The sequence below is a fragment of the Erpetoichthys calabaricus genome, chromosome 2 (genome assembly GCF_900747795.2).
Source record: "Erpetoichthys calabaricus chromosome 2, fErpCal1.3, whole genome shotgun sequence".
NCBI lineage: Eukaryota > Metazoa > Chordata > Cladistia > Polypteriformes > Polypteridae > Erpetoichthys > Erpetoichthys calabaricus.
In genome coordinates this window covers 202,605,726-202,627,774 of record NC_041395.2, presented here as the reverse complement: position 1 = coordinate 202,627,774, position 22,049 = coordinate 202,605,726, and the positions used below count along the sequence as shown (strand labels likewise).

The 22,049-nt window shown below is 38.5% G+C and overlaps 1 protein-coding gene across 1 annotated transcript in view; it reads right to left on the bottom strand.

The window, feature by feature from the left end:
• Positions 1-15,609, bottom strand: part of tprg1 (tumor protein p63 regulated 1) — a 115,513-nt gene extending 99,904 nt beyond the window's left edge. Inside the window, exons 1-2 of the mRNA XM_028795024.2 lie at positions 15,465-15,609; positions 13,225-13,427 (exon numbers count right to left, since the gene is read on the bottom strand). Of these exons, the coding sequence (XP_028650857.1) occupies positions 13,225-13,419 (195 nt within the window). The 5' untranslated portion in view covers positions 13,420-13,427; positions 15,465-15,609. The remainder of the gene's footprint in view (positions 1-13,224; positions 13,428-15,464) is intronic.
• Between the last annotated feature and the right edge of the window lie 6,440 nt (positions 15,610-22,049).

Sequence of the window (22,049 nt, the reverse complement as noted above, 5' to 3'; positions counted from 1 at the left end):
GACGTTACAAAAAAAAAGAAAATTAGACAACACTTTTATTAGTTGTCGGGGTATATCAATATTACGCCAACTTACATGCTCTGTGCTGCAATAAGAGTGTGCTTTATGCAAATGAAGGACACAACAGCAGTAACTGACATGCCATGTGAATACTACCACTAACTAATAGGGTAGACAGACAACTGAAGGGAAGGTAGTGTTCTGGACTTGATCATGTTGTGAAATAGAAAATGCAAAGCTGAATGGTCGGCAGGTGCTGTTTTTTTGCAGTTGACCACCAGCTCTCATTTTCTCTCATCTCTGGTTATCTGTTACTAGCCAACCTGCGGGTAGCATATGCCGCATAATTATTTATTGATGGCTGAATACTTCCAGAAAGACACAGTTATCCGAAAGGGGTGGGTTTGAGGATACAATTGTAACTGTAATGCCCATGATCCAAAGGACCGCTAAAGAGCAGGGATATGGAGAGACGTTGGGCCGGATTGAAAACTTGAGGAGAGGCATTAGGACGTTCTCGGAAGTGAATGGTGATAGTAGCCCGAAGCATTTGGGACATTGCCACAATTTCTGCCTCGCCACCATAGACTCCGAAATATTCATGTAGTCAGCGTATTGTTGAGCAGACTGTATAACATTCCTTCTGTGACGAAGAACAACAGACAGCACGTCGCGGAAGTTATCCCAATGTTGGCAAACAAAGCTTACAGCCATGTTGCGAAGTCTGATAGCAACAGTTTCGTCAATGACATTTTTCCAGAAAAAAACGACTGATAGAAACAAACAGTTACCTGATGCAGGAATTTGTATAACATTGAAAGAAGTGTTGTTTCCATGAAATACATTTGAAGCGGTGGCCATGGTAGGCAAATAGACAGTGAATGTGTCTCACAGCTGGATGTGGACTGTAGCACAGACCAAAACGAGTGAGGATGTGTTTGGTGAGCTGTTGGGGGCAGGCACATGAGCAAGCCGTGCCTCGAGAGCGAGGGTGGACTGTGTCGTGAGTTCCCTATCACATTGGAGGAGGGTTAGAGTTGGTGGGCGGTGCTCTGTCGTTCGTATCCCATGGTTGGACAACTTGGTGGATTATATATAGAAATGCAGCCGAAACCGAAAACAATAATGAAAAGTCAACGTGGCTCAGAGGTGCATGTGTACTGTAGCAGAGATGAAAGCGAGTGACGCGGTGTTTGGTGAGTTGTTGCGTCCGGGCACATGAGCAGGCACTGTGAATGCCTTGAAAGCGTGGGTGGACGTGTGCCGGGGAATAATGAGTATCTATAGATCTTCTCAGATATAGAAAGCGACTGAGGTGGTGTTTGGTGAATTGTTGCAGTTTGTAAGTTAGCAGTTGTGATGGTTTAACACTCCACTACATTGCGGTGAACGCTGGTAACGGTCAAGCGGGTGGGCGGGCAGGCGTTCTCGTCCCATGCTCTTAGAGTTGGTGGGCGTGTCTCTGTGAGTTGTCGTCGTATCCTATGGTGTTAGAGTTGGTGGGAGGGGCTTTGCGAGTTGACGGACGTGGCTATTTCTTGTATATCCCATGGTTGTCTTCCGGCAGTGTGAATGCCTAGAAAGACAGGGTCGCGGTGTTTGGTGAGTTGTTGCAGTTTGTGAGTTAAAAGCTGCAATGGTTTTACACTCCAGTACATTCCGGTGAATGCATTGCGGTGAATGCTGGTAACAGTCAGGCGGGCGGGCGTGCAGGCGTTCTCGTCTCATTAGAGTTGGTGGGCAGGTCTCTGTGAGTTGGCGGGCATGGCTATGCCGTGCGTATCCCATGGTTGTCTTATTTGTTCTGTCGGCTTAGTGAATTATCTATACTAATAAAAGGCAAAGCCCTCACTGACTGACTCACTCACTCATCACTAATGCTCCAACTTCCCGTTTAGGTAGAAGGCTGAAATTTGGCAGGCTCATTCCTTACAGCTTACTTACAAAAGTTAGGCAGGTTTCATTTCGAAATTCTACGCGTAATGGTCATAACTGGAACGTGTTTTTTGTCCATATTCTCTAATGGAGGAGGCGGAGTCACGTATCGTGAACTGAAAACGAGGAAGAGATTTACAACACGAGTCAAACGCGGGAACGAAGGTAAATGACGTTAATTGTTGAGTGTCTTTTAATACTGTGTAATTGTTGAGTGTCTTTTAATACTGTGTAAGCATACATATTAACACGTGCAATTAAACGTGTGCATTTACGGGGTGATTTCTCAGGCTTAAAAGCTCGCCTTTTATTAAAAAGGTAAATACAAACTCTTTTCATTCTGAAGGGCACAAACCACGTTAGATTTCAGCTGTTAAACGCGCAAAAATGTCGGTACACCAGATAAATAAGCGCAACATATTATCAGTTGTATTGTATGCTTACAATACATATAGAAATGTGTTAATCGTTAACTAATATTATGGGATGGTGTTTTTCGAGTCGCCGCCTTGATTTAAACGATTGCATGTCTTGGTGGGTTTGCGTAGCTTATTGTCAATATCTTTACACCTCTTTTTAAGACTTAATTTAAAAAGGTTTTCTTTTCTTCTTAATTAAAATTTAAAACCAATACTTCACCACTGCGAAGCCCCTCTAGCGCTGACGTCCGACGTTCGATTACCGTAAGCGAGTGCAGTGAGTGTGTACGCCTGATGAGCCAAGAATAAGGGGGAAAGACGTGTCGCGTACTCTTTGCATTATTTGACAGTAAACTATTTTCATTCATTCTATGATCTGCTTCTCACAACTGAAAGCACCGTGGCTGATGTTACCTGACTTGCTGTCCAACCATAAGCGTTACCTGGTAGGTAACCACCCACTGACGTCCGACGTTCGATTACCGTAAGCGAGTGCAGTGAGTGTGTACGCCTGATGAGCCAAGAATAAGGGGGAAAGACGTGTTGCGTACTCTTTGCATTATTTGACAGTAAACTATTTTCATCCATTCTATGATCTGCTTCTCACAACTGAAGGCACCGTGGCTGATGTTACCTGACTTGCTGTCCAACCATAAGCGTTACCTGGTAGGTAACCACCCACTGACGTCCGACGTTCGATTACCGTAAGCGAGTGCAGTGAGTGTGTACGCCTGATGAGCCAAGAATAAGGGGGAAAGACGTGTTGCGTACTCTTTGCATTATTTGACAGTAAACTATTTTCATCCATTCTATGATCTGCTTCTCACAACTGAAGGCACCGTGGCTGATGTTACCTGACTTGCTGGCCAACCATAAGCGTTACCTGGTAGGTAACCACCCACTCACTTCACTCCCTTACGGGAATTGAACGTCGGACGTCAGCGCTAGAGGCGAAGCCCCTAAAATTGCGCCACGGCGTGTGGTTCGTTTATTTGACAGCATGTAGATCGGGGTAATTACATTCACGGCATTCGTAGTCTGATTCACAATCTGATTGTATGGGTGGTTACCTACCAGGTAACGCTTATGGTTAGCCAGCAAGTCAGCTCGAACTGATCATTCGAGTGAAGGCAGCTTCACAAAAAAACAGATCCTTAACAAACTGTTATGGGTATATTTTCCCTCAATTTTAAAAGGTTTTCTTTTCTTCTTAATAAAAATTTAAAAGCAGTATTTCGCCGGTGCGAAGCGCGGGGATTTGAGCGACTGACGCATACAGACATATTCATGAGTGCAGGTACTTCGTAAAGAAAGCACCGTGTAAACCTAAAGTTTAAATTAAGTTCATAGACCTACAAAAGGTTGCCATTGATTTCAGGCAAGATTGCTTTTCTCATGTACAACTATACGTTGCATTCCTAACAGTAAGCTTGCACAGCTTGGTCATATTACAACCGGAGTGCTGAACTGACAACGTCGTATACAAACAGAACTATAACAATCGTAATAAACAAACAAAAAAAAAAAACGAAGAACGCTTGGATTTAATAAAAAGGCTCCTTCCTTGGCGAACCAAGGAAAAAGGAAGACCTTATATGGCGTTTGTTTGTAAAACAGCGGAAAAGCTGTGTTAAGGCTGCTTCACAAAATAACAGATCCTTAACAAATTGTTATTGGGATATTTTCCATCAATTTAAAAAGCTTTTCTTCTTAATAAAAATTTAAAAGCAGTACTTCGCGGGGATTTATATATATATATATATATATATATATATATATATATATATATATATATATATATATATATATATAGATCTATCTATCTATATCTATGTATATATATATATCTACAGTGGAACCTCGAGATACGATCATCTCTGTATACGAGAAATTCAAAATACGAGGAAAGTATGAGCGAAAAATTCAGATCTAAATGCGAGCATTGGCTCGCGTAACGAGCCACGAGCCAGGCTGTGGGTATAGCTCGCGGCTTAGCGAGGGGGCGAGGTAGCAGTTGCGAGCCGCGATCTGCGGTGTCTGCGTTTCTCACTTAAGTGCACAGGTGGGAAACTGCCCACATCCATGATTGTTCCTGTGGCTGATGGGCTGCAGCTGCCATGTCCTCCCTGCATATATAGAGAAGCGCGAGCCGGTTAAGGGGGAGAAGAAGTAAAAGAAAAGAGAGGAGAGAGAGCGCAGGCAGGCGGTGCGGGAGAGCGAGTGCAGGCTCGCGTGTAGCTGAACAGTGAGCTGAACAGGCGAGCCAAACAGCTGAAGCAGGATGGTGTAGAGAAGGTCAGCTGCATTAGGAGTGTCTCGCCTGTTGCAGAGCCCGCAGGTGAGATGCTAACAGAGAAGAAGCACCGGGGATTGTCATCTGTTTTTTAAAGACTGCATCCTTTTGACGTTTTAACCTCGTGTTAAAGGATTGTTATTCTTGTGTATTTTAAACCTCCACTTCACAACTGTTTTAAGGATTATTTATTTAAAGAATTATTGAATGCTCTACTGCACTTTGGACACCTGTTTTGATTCTGTTAATAATCAGTTATATTATTTACCAGTGTTATTTATTAAAGGTAGACTACAGTATATATAATTTATCGGTGTTATTTGTTAGGAAAATTGATTTTTATGTTAATATATTTGGGGTGCGTAACGGATTAACTGGATTTCTATTTTTTTCAATGGGGAAGTTTGTTCTAGATACGAGAAATTCGCTATACAAGCTCAGTGCTGGAACGAATTAAACTCGTATCTAGAGGTTCCACTGTATATCTATCTATCTATCTATCTATATATATATATATATATCTATATATATATATCTCTATCTATCTATCTATATATATATATATATCTATATATATATATCTCTATCTATATATATATATATATATATATATATATATATATATATATATATATATCTATATCTATCTATATCTATATCTATATATATATATATATATATATATATATCTATATATATATTATATATATATATATACATACATACAGTGGTGTGAAAAACTATTTGCCCCCTTCCTGATTTCTTATTCTTTTGCATGTTTGTCACACAAAATGTTTCTGATCATCAAACACATTTAACCATTAGTCAAATATAACAGAAGTAAACACAAAATGCAGTTTGTAAATGGTGGTTTTTATTATTTAGGGAGAAAAAAAAATCCAAACCTACATGGCCCTGTGTGAAAAAGTAATTGCCCCCTGAACCTAATAACTGGTTGGGCCACCCTTAGCAGCAATAACTGCAATCAAGCGTTTGCGATAACTTGCAATGAGTCTTTTACAGCGCTCTGGAGGAATTTTGGCCCACTCATCTTTGCAAAATTGTTGTAATTCAGCTTTATTTGAGGGTTTTCTAGCATGAACCGCCTTTTTAAGGTCATGCCATCGCATCTCAATTGGATTCAGGTCAGGACTTTGACTAGGCCACTCCAAAGTCTTCATTTTGTTTTTCTTCAGCCATTCAGAGGTGGATTTGCTGGTGTGTTTTGGGTCATTGTCCTGTTGCAGCACCCAAGATCGCTTCAGCTTGAGTTGACGAACAGATGGCCGGACATTCTCCTTCAGGATTTTTTGGTAGACAGTAGAATTCATGGTTCCATCTATCACAGCAAGCCTTCCAGGTCCTGAAGCAGCAAAACAACCCCAGACCATCACACTACCACCACCATATTTTACTGTTGGTATGATGTTCTTTTTCTGAAATGCTGTGTTCCTTTTACGCCAGATGTAACGGGATATTTGCCTTCCAAAAAAGTTCAACTTTTGTCTCATCAGTCCACAAGGTATTTTCCCAAAAGTCTTGGCAATCATTGAGATGTTTCTTAGCAAAATTGAGACGAGCCCTAATGTTCTTTTTGCTTAACAGTGGTTTGCGTCTTGGACATCTGCCATGCAGGCCGTTTTTGCCCAGTCTCTTTCTTATGGTGGAGTCGTGAACACTGACCTTAATTGAGGCAAGTGAGGCCTGCAGTTCCTTAGACGTTGTCCTGGGGTCTTTTGTGACCTCTCGTATGAGTCGTCTCTGCGCTCTTGGGGTAATTTTGGTCGGCCGGCCACTCCTGGGAAGGTTCACCACTGTTCCATGTCTCTGCCATTTGTGGATAATGGCTCTCACTGTGGTTCGCTGGAGTCCCAAAGCTTTAGAAATGGCTTTATAACCTTTACCAGACTGACAGATCTCAATTACTTCTGTTCTCATTTGTTCCTGAATTTCTTTGGATCTTGGCATGATGTCTAGCTTTTGAGGTGCTTTTGGTCTACTTCTCTGAGTCAGGCAGCTCCTATTTAAGTGATTTCTTGATTGAAACAGGTGTGGCAGTAATCAGGCCTGGGGGTGGCTACGGAAATTGAACTCAGGTGTGATACACCACAGTTAGTTTATTTTTTAACAAGGGGGCAATTACTTTTTCACACAGGGCCATGTAGGTTTGGATTTTTTTTCTCCCTAAATAATAAAAACCATCATTTAAAAACTGCATTTTGTGTTTACTTGTGTTATATTTGACTAATGGTTAAATGTGTTTGATGATCAGAAACATTTTGTGTGACAAACATGCAAAAGAATAAGAAATCAGGAAGGGGGCAAATAGAGATATATATATACAGTGGTGTGAAAAACTATCTATCTATCTATCTATATATCTATCTATATCTATATCTATATATATATATATATATATATATGTAAGCTTATAAGTACTGCCTTACTTCTCTTTAAGAAAGGAAGATGTAATGATACTTGATTTAAACGATTCCATGTCTTGGTGGGTTTGCATAGCTTATTGTCAATATCTTTACACCTGTTTTTAAGACTTATTGACTGAAACGGGCTTTCACGAAAAAAGTTAGGGCTTTGCTACAAGGTACACCCTCCACAAGTTAAGGAAGTAAAAATAAAAGTGTATATTTCTGTTTTATTTAAACCTTTTAAGTTTGTATGCATAGCCCCATTTGGCTGTTTTAGTTTTTTTTTTTCTTTCTTCAGTAATATTTAATCTCCTTAAAGAAAAACAACATATGCATTTTACTTTTTTTGTATCTCTTTAGTAATATTTTAGTGTAAAAGGATAACCAGTATTTAAACCTTTTATGTTACTTTATAAATTTATTTTACACAATGTTGAAAAATTAATAAGAAAGCTACATATTTTGGCAGCTGCTGCTTTAATTTTCAATGAAATGAAAAAAGCTCTCCAAGAGAAAACGTCAATAAAGAAGAAACAGTTTGCACTATCTAAAAAGGAGAAACCCTCATTTATAAAGGTTTGCTGCAGATGACTTAACTGAAAATAAATTAATAGTTCCTATGTGTATAATACATATTTATCTATTTTACTTATGCCTTTATTCCAGCAACTTGCAACATCTGAGGTACAATTTGTTACATTACTTTTGTTTTTTGCAGCACAGGCAGGTGAAGTGACTTCCTCAGGGTCACACAGTGGTGTCAGTACCAGGATTTGAACTGACAAGCTCCGGGTTTGCTGAAATACTACTGAAGAAAGAAAAAAAACGAAAACGGGCAAATAGGGCTATGCATACAAATGTCCATCCATCCATTATCCAACCCGCTATATCCTAAATACAGGAGCCAATAAGTAGATATGTATATATACAGTATATATATGTGAATGAATGTATGTATGTATGTATATATGTATGTCTATATATATATATGTAGATATGTAAATTTGTATATGTATATGTGGATGTGTATATGTATATGTAGATATGTGTATATGTAGATATGTATATATGTTTATGTATATATATGGTGACATAACCTCTTTAACACACTACTTCTCTGCTGCGAAGCACGGGTATTTTGTAAGTATATATATATATATATATATATATATATATATATATATATATATATATATATATATATATATATATATATATGTATGTATGTATGTATATATATGTATGAATGTGTATATGTATATATATGTATATATATATATATATATGTATATATATATATATATATATATATATATGTTGATATGTGTATATATATGTATATATATGTGGATGTGTATATATTATATATATATGTATATATATGTATTTTTAGATATGTGTATATGTAGATATGTATATATATGTATATATGTATATACAGGTTTACATAACCTCTTTAACACACTACTTCTCCACTGCGAAGTGCGGGTATTTTGCTAGTATATATATAGATGCTCTATGTACCTCTAAGCCCCTGGTTCCAAAGCTGATAACAAAACTCCACAATTCCACACCCAACCCACACGCTCCGCACTCTTTAATCACAGTACTGCAAACTCCAGTGAAGAATGTGTTGGCCTGAGATAGTGGTACTTGAATTTCTAATGTGAAGTCATAGAAATTGTGTTACTTAGCTCAAACTACAGCTCTGCACTCCACACTCTACAATGTTAACACAACAGTGTAACACTTTATGATACCAGCACTTATAAACTTTTTTTTTTTTTTTTTTTAAACCAACGGCTAACATTATAGACAGGCAGTGGGGTGTACTGACCCTGAGGTTGTGGGTTTAAATCCTGGTGTCAGCCAAATAAATAATATTTTCAGGTCACTGGAGCTGCTTACTCATATATATATATATATAAAATACATCTCACACACACAACATACACACTATAGGTAAATCGCGTGGCATTCAAAAACAATTTTTTAGATGTTAGTCTGTCATCTATCCTCCCTATGGCATTTGCCACTTGATCGATGTACTGGATGGCCAGTCCGAGATCTCTTCTCTTCTAACACACGGGTCACCAAGCATGAACGATCAAACGCGCAAGCTACTGCAAAACTGCAGTGACCTAAGTCATCTAGTTCACTTTCCAATTTATATCTACTAAAGAAGGGATATACAAAATGAGTGGGGGGACTGGACCTAGTAAGAAATCAAAAACTTACCACTTCCATGCAGAATGGGAGGATGACTTTTTTTCACCAGGTCACATTTAAAGTATGTTTGTCTGATCTGTCAATCTGTCCTTGCTATTCCAATGAAGGGAAATGTGGAGAGGCACTTTCGAACTATTCATAAAAACTACGACACTGACTTCCCTCTAAAAAAGGGACCCGAGAAAGAGAAAAGTGAGGGAACTAAAATCAGTTAAATTGGACAGCAGTTACTTTTCACTCTGCCGAATTCAAAAGCAAAGCCAGCCACCGAAGATTCGTTCCGGGTGAGTCACTCCACCATTAAGCATAAGAAGTCCTTCCAAGATGGAGAGATGAGTTGCAGCAGCTGACTCATTGTTTCAGGATTTTAAAAACAAACCAGAAATATCTTCAATTAAAGCTCTTCAGCTCTCAAAAAGTACAGTTATATGGCACTGTGAAGTAATGGCCGATGATTTGACACAGCAGCTTTGGAAAGACATTGCGGACTGTGAGTGTTTCTCACTGCAATTAGACGAGTCTACGGACATAAGTGATACGTGGCAGTTGAGCATTTTTATTCGGATGGTGTTTACAGATATGATGAAAAAACTGCAGCTGTTAACAATACTGCCCATGAAAGAACACGTGCGGGGAGAGGACATTTTTCAGTCTTTCAAAAACTTTATAAAGATAACCCAGGTCCCAGTGTGTAAACTAGTGTCAATCACCACAGACGGTGTGCCTGTAACGGTGGGCCGCTCAAAATGGATTTATTGCTAAGTGTAAGGAGGACGATGCTTTCCATGACTTCCGTAATTAACACTGCATAATACACTAACAAGCATTATGTACAAAAATGCTAAACATGAAAAAGATAATGGATGAGGCAACAAAAATCGCCTGTTCTACTCAAGCGAGGTCTCTTCAAAGACGACTGTTCCATGCACATCTGAAAGAGGCTAACTGCAACTACTCTGACCTCTTGCTACACACTGATGTGAGATGGCTTAGTAGGGGGAAATTCCTGCAGGGATTTCGAGACCTCTGTCTGGAGATAAATGAGTGTCTCCTTGTCATTAAGCATGCAGAATACAAGCAACTGAATGATGATCAGTGGCTGCTACACTTGGCATTTTTAACTAATCTGACCAACATGTTGAATGAGCTTAAGTTAGACCTGCAAGGAAAAGACATGGTCAGTATGATCAGCTCAGTTAATGTTTTCAAACAAAAAATGCAACATCTGTCCTCAAAGCTGCAGTGCCTCGATTTAGGGAACTTCCCAAACCTCACGTCAGAGCTGGAGACGCAGCAGAAGGCATGAGTGCAACTTGACATTGTGTGCGTTACACAGAGCAGATTGAAAATTGTCTGTCAAACTTTGACAAATGGTTTCAAGACTTTGCTTTACTTGCTAGATTTATGTGCTATCCATGTAGGGAAGATGTTGAGGTTGATTTACTCGCATCAAAAACTGCAACACTGTTTCACATGAACTTGTCTACAGTGGAGGATGAGATTTTGACACTACAGGCTGACATTCAGCTGAAGCCCAGGGCTCATGGACACTCGGAGGAAAAGTACCCAAACATGAGGAAATGTGCTACCTCCTTGACTGCATTATTCAGCTCTACTTGGTTATGGGAGTCAGCATTTTCCCCACATATAGATTATCAAGTCCAAATACCGTTCCACCATGACTGATGATTATTTGGAAGCCTGCTTGAGGCCGGCTACCTGCAGCTACTATCCGGACTATGCAACCCCGGTTGACTCCATTCAATGCATGTCATCAGAGTAGTGACAATAAATATTTTGAATTGTATTGTGCCATAAGTGTTCATAGAGTTATGCAAAGTATGCCAACATAAATTGTATATTTAGCATTTTGACTTGGTCATTTTAAAAGTAGCTTGCAAGCCGAAAAAGTGTGGGCACCCCATGTCCAGTTAGTACACTGGGAAAAAGAAAACAAACAAAAAATCCCTGTATAAATACAGGGGGTCCTCAGGTTACAACGTTTCGACATACAACGTTTCGAGTTTACAACGCTCACTCCCATTAAAACTTAAAAAAATTGAGAGGTGTTTCGGCTTACACCGTTAGCATCTTACTTACAGACTATGTGGGCGAACTAGTTTGGTTGCGCGTGGCGGAAGTACGCGGTGTTGGAGTGAGGGAGTTGGCGAACTAGTTTGGTTGTGCGCGGCACAAGTGTTCCGTTTGTGTTGCTTTGTTTGGTGACTTTTTGATCCTTATCATGGCTCCTAAATGAAAGTCAGAGTTTTCAGATGGTAGTGGTTCAAAGAAGTGGAAAGCCATCACGATGGAAGTGAAATTAGACATTGTAAAGAGATCACAAGGAATAAAGTTATTTTTTTTTACACTCATTTTTTGTCATTTTTTCTGTTATTACAGTACAGTGTACAGTACAGTATATTTATGTCCTTTTCCTTTGGCTTAGCTGTGTTTTTATGTTCTAGATTATGATTTTGCAAATGTGCTAGGATAGGTAAGTGACTTAGGGTAGGGTGTGTTTCGACTTACACCAAAATTTGGGTTACATCACTGTTGTAGGAACGGAACTGTGTCGTAACTCGAGGACCCCCTGTATAGTAAATGTATATTTTAAAAACAAAATAGTTGTAGGGCGATTAAAGACTAAAACCTATAAGCGCATATTTAGATTTAAGCAATGTTTAACTATATATACTGTAGAAGTTACACAAATGGTGAAAAACTTTTTTTTTTTTAATTAAGCAGTGCTTCAGAGAAGTACATTACAGATGAAATTAAACAATATGACAGCTTGTCATTGTAAAAAGCATTTTATTTTCTTTAAAGCCGTATGCATTATGGATAAATATTTTCTCTACATATTTTATTGTAAGGGAATTAAATTTATTTTAGCATTTTACGGTCACTGAATAATAAGCCTACAGGATTAATTTTTGTTAATAAAAAGAACAGGTAACACGTATGGAACACAAGGCTTCTATGCATCTGATTATGCAGAATCTTTGTGTAAAAGGTTTAGAGGTATAAATAAAGAAAAGAAAATTGGTATCAGCCAATCCAGTAACATGATATAAAAAAAAAGCATCTCTACCTAAAAGTATGACCATAATACCCTTAGCCACAAAGCTACTAAAAGTGATGATGCAAGCTACAGTGTGCTACAGAGCAATATTATATTCAACTAAAAACTGCACAACATGTTATATATTTACTGGCTAAGTTAGCTGATATTAAGTGCTAACAGTACATTCTGCTATTGACAAGGTCTAGTAGGAATGTATTTTTAGACTTTCACTCTGCAATGCTGTTATTTACACTTGCTCCATGATCAAGCAACTCTGATTTTTTTCCATAAATCTACCAACTCACGTGACAAAATTCTTTTATCATGTTAATTTACTTTATGACACTTCAGCAGAAAGCTGTTTAACCTGTTGGAACGATTCAGCATACAACTAAGGCTATGCTCAATGAATAAACTTCAAACTTGCCACACCTTTAGTACCAAACATTTGTGTTTGTGAGATGTTTAAGTTTATGGCTTTCTTCAAACAGGATTATACAGTAGTTAAGTGTTTTTGGAAATACTGAAGTGTTATATACTATAATTTATTACATTAATAAATACAAGCAACATAGTGGTGTGGTGTTTATATTTATAAAAAAAGACTGGATGAACACTTTTCACAGAACTACTGTATATACATGATACAAACTCTGACTGGTTTTGATCTGAACTCACTAAAAAATGTCTTGTGTTTATCTTTAGTCATCAGCAATTTCAATAGCTAACCAACACAAATAAAATATCAGAAAACAGATCAATAAGACTAATTTATTTGTAATGCAAGACAATTTTTTTGCTCAAATTTCACAAACACCACCAAACATAACTTTAAATAAAAGGGAAAAATGTTATTACCCTAAGCACAAAGAACCTCTTTAGCGTATGCTGGTCAAGTACTTGTTTTTCTTGAACCTGCTGTTCTGGAGAAGTGGCAGATATCTGTGGAAGTTTCTCCATTGCTGCGTCCCCTGCAGCTTTCACCGACTCCTGATGTTTAGCCTCTATTCCCAGTTCCACTGCCTTGAAATCATCTTCATTGTCCTTAGACATATTTTTTTCTAGAATTCAACACAAAAAATAAATAAGACACAAATGAGTGTTTAGTTATCAAAGCAGTAAAGAGTTTGTAGGTGAGTGCTGAAAATTAACAATTGACAGCCAATTTTTCTCAGATGAACGTATTTACTAAAACACTATTAAGTAAAATAATGGTTGCTTTGGTATGTAAATCAAGACACTAAAACCTTAGGACTGTAGTGCTACTTTTCTATGATAACATTTAACCAGATAAGACTTCGTTTCCACTAACAGTTTTCCAAAGATTCTAGATTCACTCTCTTAAAGACCAGTACAAGGAACCAACCAGCAAAAAAGCAATGACAAAGTCATGGTCACTGATCTGTTAAAGTGCTGTCATGTCAAAGACAAAGACTAAGCCAGTGGATTCTCATTTTGAATTCATTTTAGTTTTCACTTGTTTTGTGCAATATTTATATTTGTCTGCTAAATGCATTTGAAAATACAATGGATGACAATACTATTAGTTTACCAGCTGAACCTGACAACAGTGCTCAGCATAGCTTAGAAAATGTATGCAATTAAATTTTTAAAAATTGAAAGCAGTGCAAGTGTGTTCATATACAAAACTGACTGAGTAAGACCCATTTATTTTAAACCAAAAATGTCACAAGCCATTAGTACGAGTGGTATCGAGATCTACAGTGTCACATCAGACTTTTTTTTATTCAGAAGACATACAAATACAAAAAACAGTTAAGAATGTAAACGAACAAGTTATTCACCTGCACAGCATCTTATTAATTATAATACTGTGTGTTGCTGCATCTCTAATTAGTCAAACCTAAAGGTCTCCTTGGCATCACATTTTGGCAACTGACTTTACTCTGAATTAACTACAAACTATTCATTCTGCCTGCATGAACACATTGAATTGTTTTATAACGAATTACTGTATTACAAATTAACCCTTTGCCTCTCTATCTAGTGTATATTGAAGACCAGAAGCTCACCGATTATTTTTATTATTATATATATGCCTCAACCAAACCTTTCGGTATATGGTGTACTCAGTACATAGTTTTAACAGCAAACCAGTATAGAATAAAGTCAGTAGTTCTTATTCAGTAGTACAATATTCTGACACAAATATATTGGTTCATGAATGGGATAGCCTATGATGTCGATATGCATTCCATTAAAAAAAAAAAAACCTAGTAGGTGCAAAGAACACTAAATTAGAAAAATAATAATGTTCAACTTAAACCTGCTTCTGCTCCCCTTTGCTTTCCTAGCAACGTTTAATAAAGATTTAATTTTACTTATATACAGCAACAGTTATGATAACTGACCTATTTTCTTTAGTTTGACATGTTCTGATATGAAGTACTGTAAATATTAAATCCAACTGCTATTTATTTCATACACAGCCTTTACCTGTTATACTAATAACACTACAAAATGGCTCAATAAACATAAGACAAAGTCTTATGGAACTCGAGAGGTGTGAGGCACCATAATGCACTACGAAGTTCAGATTCCAGGCCCAGGAACTATAAGTTTGTAGTTCATAGGTTTTCCCCGTGTCTTACGTGGGTGAATACACGGGTTGCTCCCACCTGGCAGCCAATGCGCTTGGAATGGGTGCCAGAGGATTTGAAAATGGATGGATTTATGTTACTGTCCTTCATGGAACTACTTGTTATACATGTATAGAGGCACAATTATAACTAGATCGTTCCTATCGAGTTAGCTGGATAATCATGGAACGAGCCATAATTGAATGGCTGTCCGCTCATCACGGGGCACACTAACGTTTATTTAATGCATGTTATTAGTGTTGGAATGTCCATTACGCTAGTTTAAAATACTACGCGAAATTTAAAAACAACGATCAAGTCTTAAATCCAGCTGGTGACGCTTCAAATTTTTCCATCATCTAAGCACCTCACCTTTTGAGTTCCGAGCGAGTACACGAAAAGCTGGGAAGAACAGGTGCCTCCGGTCTAAGCGCTACGCGTGTCACGTTTCCCGTTTACATACTTTAAAATCTTAATCTGTTTGTGCTTTACTCTTACCTCTTCGGCAGCTCGTCAGACCCACTCTCCCAACAATATATCGAAAGACACCGACTCTTCCAAAAAAAAGAGACTTCCCCACTTCTAAACGGCTTCCGTTTCAGAAAATCTCGCGTGGGTACCTCCCTCAAGCGCCGACCGCAACTGAAACACGGAAGTCTGCAAACGCTCAGCACGCCCAAGAAAGAGTAAACTGTGCAGGTGTGTCTTGGCTTTTTAGGAGGCTCCACCTTAAAGAAGAAAAAAAGTTATTTGGGGTCTGTAATAATTACATTTATTAGTTTTAAATGCATGTGTCTATCATGTAAAATTAATTTACATTAGTATAGGTAGACAGTTGTCAATACATTGGGCAACTTTCCTTGCGGAACTTGCATCAGTTCACTTTGATGCTTGAAGAAGAGAAGATACTGTACATAGTTATTATGACCGCTTGGCAGGGTGGGCATTACATAGACTTACAGCTCCATAGTATTTTTGGCTAAATTAAAAACGGACATGTATACCTAGTGTGTGTTGGATTTCTCTGGTTTCCTTTAACACTCCAGAAAACAAAATTTGACTGAGGATGGGTAGGTGAGTACGCTCAGCAGTGATCTAGGCTGCAGTTCGTCGGGCTCAAAACTGGATAGCAGATTTCACAATTTATTGTAATGAGCTGTTGACATGTATGGTTTGGTTGGGGAGGATAGTTTAGGAGGAGAAGGGAATCCCCAGAACAGGAATTCACAAGTTGGGTCTTACAAGGCTGAAGGTTTTTTTTCCTATTTGTTAAGAAGACACTAATGAATGTTGCTGAAGCAGTTATGACTTGAGCAACCGTTTTGTGTTTCATTTTCAATAACTTGCTTGTTAAAATGCTCAACCCTTAGTTACTTTCTTTTACTATTAAAATATCCCCATTCACTGTTTTGACTGGTTCTCATTTTCTTATCCAGCTGCCAGTTAACAATGAGATGCAAATGACAAGGGAAATGGCAGTTAATTATCTTATTTGGTGTCATTTACACCTGTGTGTATTCATCATGAAGCATCTGTTTTAATAAAATATTTTGAAAGAAATGAAAGAGAAGGAAAATAAGAGTGACCTGATTCCGGAGAATGACAATTTTGAAGATGGCGCCGTCTGGTGTGGCTGGCCGTCTGCTCGTCTCTCTAGTCTATGTTTTAACTTTGTTTTTATGTTTTAGTTTATCCCAACGGCCACTGTCCTATGATCGTGAGTCTTTACTAAACATATTTTCTGGCTTGCTTTCCTCTCAATTTTCATCTCCTGGTTGGATTTTTTGTGAACCTCCACCTTTGTTTTATTCATCTCCTGACTTCTTCACCTGGACACCGGTGTTCACCTGTATCAGTGAATTGAATGCCCCTTGGAGACGCAAACGCACCCGCCGCCGTCGTGGGAAAAGAGCAGGAATTGCCGTTAAACAACGCCGACTCAAGTCCCAGAGCTTTGTTTCCCGATGCCTACGAGTTGTTTATGACCCATCTTCTCCTGCACAGGACTCCATCACTGGTTCATGGGCGCTGGACACCGGATTTAATCTCTCCATTTCAAGACAGCATCACTTTTCCTCGGCCTGCAATCGAGTAGTAAGCACTGCTAATCTTCGCACACTCACCCGTGCTCATCCTGCAGCGAGCTCTTCATCTATCAAGGCTGTTCTCTTGAACGTAAGATCAGTGTCTAATAAAACTTTTATTCTGCAAGACTTTATTACCTCAAATAATCTGGATTTCTTCTTCATCACTGAGACTTGGATTTTAAATGGTGACTCTTCTTGTTTTACTGACTTGACTCCACCAGGTTACTCATTTTTAAACTCTCCTCGCCTGACTTGTCGTGGGGGGGGGGGGGCATTGCCACTATTTTTAAAAGTATGTTCTTGTGTCGGAGCCTTACAAGGGGTCCATTTAGCAGCTTTGAACTCCAACTTTTCGAAGTCTGCAGCTCCCCTTCTCTACTGTTTGCCGTGGTTTATAGACCTCCTGTAATTAATGATACTTTCATTTCTGAATTCTCTGATCTCTTGGCTGATATCACCCTCTCTCATGACAAAGTTCTTATTGTTGGTGATTTCAACATTCACGTGTGTTGTCAATCGAAACCTTTGGTCAACGATTTTTTTATCACTTTTGAACTCATTTGATTTTATACAGCATATTAATACGCCACCCACTCTCTCGGTCACACCCTCGATCTCATCCTTACTCGTGATATTTCAGTGAGTAATATTGATTTATGTGATGTTTCTTTTACTGATCATTTTTCTATAATGAAGGACCTGAATATTACTGTCGATGTCCCTACTAATAGCTGTCCCCCACGCTGCTCGCGCTTTTTAAATTCTTCTATTAAATCTGATTTTAAAACCATTTTCTCTAGTCTTTATGTGCATGACCAAAATAATGATATTGATGATTCTGTCGTAAAATTTAATTCCTCCTGTAAAACGATTTTAGACTCAATTGCTCCGCCCAAGATACATAGTAATAAGGGTAGACCTGCTCCCTGGCTTAATGAAAATACACGATCACTGCGCCGCGCCTGTCAAACTGCTGAACGGCATTGGAAAAAAGATGGACTGATTGTCTCTAAACAGATTTTTAGGACTTCTCTTTTCAATTTCCAGGCTGAAGTTAAGAAAACGAAACAAAATTTCTTTGCCGATTTAGTTTCCCGTCATTCAAAGAATCCTAGGGTCTTATTTAATTCAATTAATGCGGCCATTCACCCCCACTCTGCGATGGGATCAAATAGCATTGTTCATTCATGTGACCAGTTTCTATCATTCTTTGTCAGCAAAATTGATACTATCCGCCGTGGCGTTGTTCAAACGGGCCACGAACGTTCTACTGTTAATCATGACATTGTCTTAGAATCCTTTGATCTAGTTTCACAGCTAAAAAGAACTATTGACACCCTTAAACCAGCCCCCAGTCCTCTGGATATTGTACCACCACGTCTCCTAGTGGAAGCCTTTGATGTGTTGGGCCCACCCTTATTAGCCATCATCAATGATTCTATTAGTTCGGGTGTTGTGCCCTCATTTTTTAAACATGCTGCAGTCCGTCCCTGTCTTAAAAAGACAGAATTAGACCCTGGAGTTTTAGCTAATTTTCGTCCAATTTCCCAACTGCCATTTCTGGCTAAAATTCTAGAAAGAATTATTTATAATCATTTGGTTGATCACCTTAACTCTAATAATTTATTTGAGATCTACCAATCTGGCTTTAGGCGTTATCATAGTGTTAAAACGGCACTTCTGAAAGTGTTCAACGACATCTCTCTTATTACTGACTCAGGTGATGCGGCAGTCCTTCTCCTCCTTGACCTGTCCAATGCCTTTGATACTATTGACCATGAAATATTGCTGATGCGGCTTGAACATCTTGTTGGGCTTAAAGGGGCTGCTCTTAACTGGTTCATATTTATACTAGGGGGCTTCGCTCGCCAACCCCTGGTGTTGGGAATGAGAAAGAGCGTGATGTATGAATGAGATATAGAATAGTGTGAAGGTGTAGATGATGCAAATAGAAAGCAAACAATAAAGTGTGTGGCACAGTGTAAAGGTTTATTGGAAAATTTCTTTGCACACGCCATTTAAGTGTAAAAGTAATTCCAGGTCAGAACTTGTAAGGTCAATGAAGATGGTTATTGTCGTGATCAGAGTCAAGTTTGTCAGAGCTTAGAAAGAGTTGTGTCTCTCCAGGAAGTAATGCAATGACTTGGGTATTTATGTTTTCCACATTAATATTTTTTGGACATAATATAGTGCGTTGTGTTAAAAGGGGCATTTGGTCTAATGAGATTGCTGTTCCAAATCTGTCTGTAACTAAGTCGGCGCAGATAAAGGCTTGAGGAATTGTAATAATATCTGGGAGAAGTCTATCTGTATTGGTGAGTGTACCATCTCCCAGTTGTAATAACCAATTGTTATGATCTGGATGTGGACATCGCATGTTTTGTACTAACTGTATCTTTTGAAAGCAATGCCAATTGTCTGCGTATTTTAAGGTGCACTGAACAATAGCTGAGCGCATGGAATGTGGAACAATAGCTAAGCACTGTCTAAAATCTCCTCATAATAAAAGTACCTTTCCTCCAAAGGGAAGATTATTATTCATAAACGTTTGTAGAAGTTTATGAATGGTGTTGAGTAAGTGAGTGGATGCCATTGTACATTCATCAATAATTAACAGTTTTGCAAGACGGATGTCATGTGCAGTGCCACTGTTAATGTTCATAGTGGATATCGATTTGTAGGATCTAATGCAGTTCATAAAGATTTCACTTTCAGGTACATCGTTAGTTAGAAGTTTCTGTAGATATTCAGGATATGAATGTAAAGGAGGCAGTCTAATTTGACCGTTTTGATAACAACGTGTAAATTCATTACTTGTATTGCCAGTTGTTTCTTCAGGGAAGTGAAGTGAACGACAGTGATTGCAAATGACATTCATTAATCCCAATGAATTTTCCTGAATAGTGGACTCATTATTGAACGCGTTGTCAGCCACCTTTATTTATTTTGTCCCTTCGCTGCCGTTTCTGTATGTCTGAGGCGGGAGGTGTTTCGTTTTGAATCCGTGCCTGTTTCGATGCAGCACTTTGAGACGCGCGCTGTATGCGTCTACGTTCAGTGTGTCTGTCCATATGCTCTCGTTTCTGATAATGTGTTAGTTGAGCTTTGCGTTTTTGGAGCCGAGACATTTTTTCTTCCGGAGGTTCAGAAGCGCGTTGTAAGCGCCGCCGTGTATTTTGTTTTTTCATGCGGGTTCGTGTGTTTGTTCCCGTTATCCGAGCCGTATCGTTTTGTACCTGTGATCGTGTATTTATGACTTGTTTGTTCTTCAGCGTGAGAAATATGGATAAGTAATAAGGAGGATCGCACTCACTGTTAATATGGAGCCTTTTCTGCAGTTGAACGGTTAATAGTGCTTCAGTGTAAGGAGATCCACCTATGATGCATAGTGTGAAGGTGTTGAGATGACGTATGTTTAATACGGACGGGCACTCACTGTTAATATGGAGCCTTATCTGCGGTTGAACGGTTAATAGTGCCTCATTGTAATGAGATCCACCTATGCTGCATAGTGTGAATTGTGTTTGGTCCCGTTATCCGAGCCGTATCGTTTTGTACCCGTGATCGAGAATTTATGACTTGTTTGTTCTTGAGCGTGATAAATATGGATAAGTAATAAGGAGGATCGCACTCACTGTTAATATGGAGCCTTTTCTGCGGTTGAACGGTTAATAGTGCCTTATTGTAATGAGATCCACCTATGCTGCATAGTGTGAACGTGTTGAGATGACGTATGTTTAATATGGACGGTTCATTTAGAAATGGGGCTTTGTGTGTAGATTTGTGCATATTTGCGTTGTTGATTTGTTTCAGGGTGCATCGTTCCAATGCGATGCAATATTTGTCCACATATGCGAAAGCAGTATGGGCCATTGCCTTTTGGTGGTCTGATATTTACTGCTGTAGATGCAAAAGCAAATGAACTATTGTAGGATCTAATGCAGTTCATAAAGTTTTGGTCTTGGTCTTCTTGGCTCTTTCTCTGTCTTTTCCAAACCTCAAGTCCGCAATCTTGGTGTTACCTTTGACAGTAACCTCTCTTTTGAGAAACAAATAAATTCTGTAGTCAAGAGTTGCTTTTTCCAACTTCGTCTATTAGGTAAGATAAAGCCTTTTTATCTTCTAGGGATCTTGAGATAGCTACTCATGCGTTTATTTTTTCTCGCCTCAATTACTGCAACTCGCTGTATTCTGGGATTAACAAATCCTTGATACACAGGTTACAGTTGGTACAAAATGCTGCCGCTCGCTTTCTGGTTGGGGCAAGAAAGTATGACTCTGTCTCTCCTATTTTAGCTTCTTTACACTGGCTGCCTGTCAGTTTTCAAATTGATTTTAAAATCCTGCTGCTAGTTTTTAAATCTTTACATGGGCTTGCTCCTGCCTATTTATCTGAACTGTGTGTTTTACATCAGCCATCTAGAGTGCTTAGATCTTCTGGTCAGCTGTCTCTGGTTGTCCCTCGTACCAAGTGTAAAACCAAGGGGGACAGGTCTTTTGCACCTGTCACACCTCGCCTGTGGAACTCTTTACCTTATCATATAAAGGAGTCGTCTACAATTGAACTGTTTAAAACAAGATTAAAGACTCATTTCTACTCACTTGCATTCAGTTACCTTCAGTAATACTGATGGCTTCCTCTTTGTGATTATATTACATTACTTCTATTTTTTATATATATAACATTACTTCTATTTATTATGTACTAACAAAATACCCGCGCTTCGCAGCGGAGAAGTAGTGTGTTAAAGAGGTTATGAAAAAGTAAAGGAAACATTTTAAAAATAACGTAACATGATTGTCAATGTAATTGTGTTGTCATTGTTATGAGTGTTGCTGTCATATATATATTTAATATTTTTTGCTGCTGGAGTATGTGAATTTCCCCTTGGGATTAATAAAGTATCTATCTATCTATCTATCTATCTATACATATATGACAGCAACACTCATAACAATGACAACACAATTACATTGACAATCATGTTACTTTATT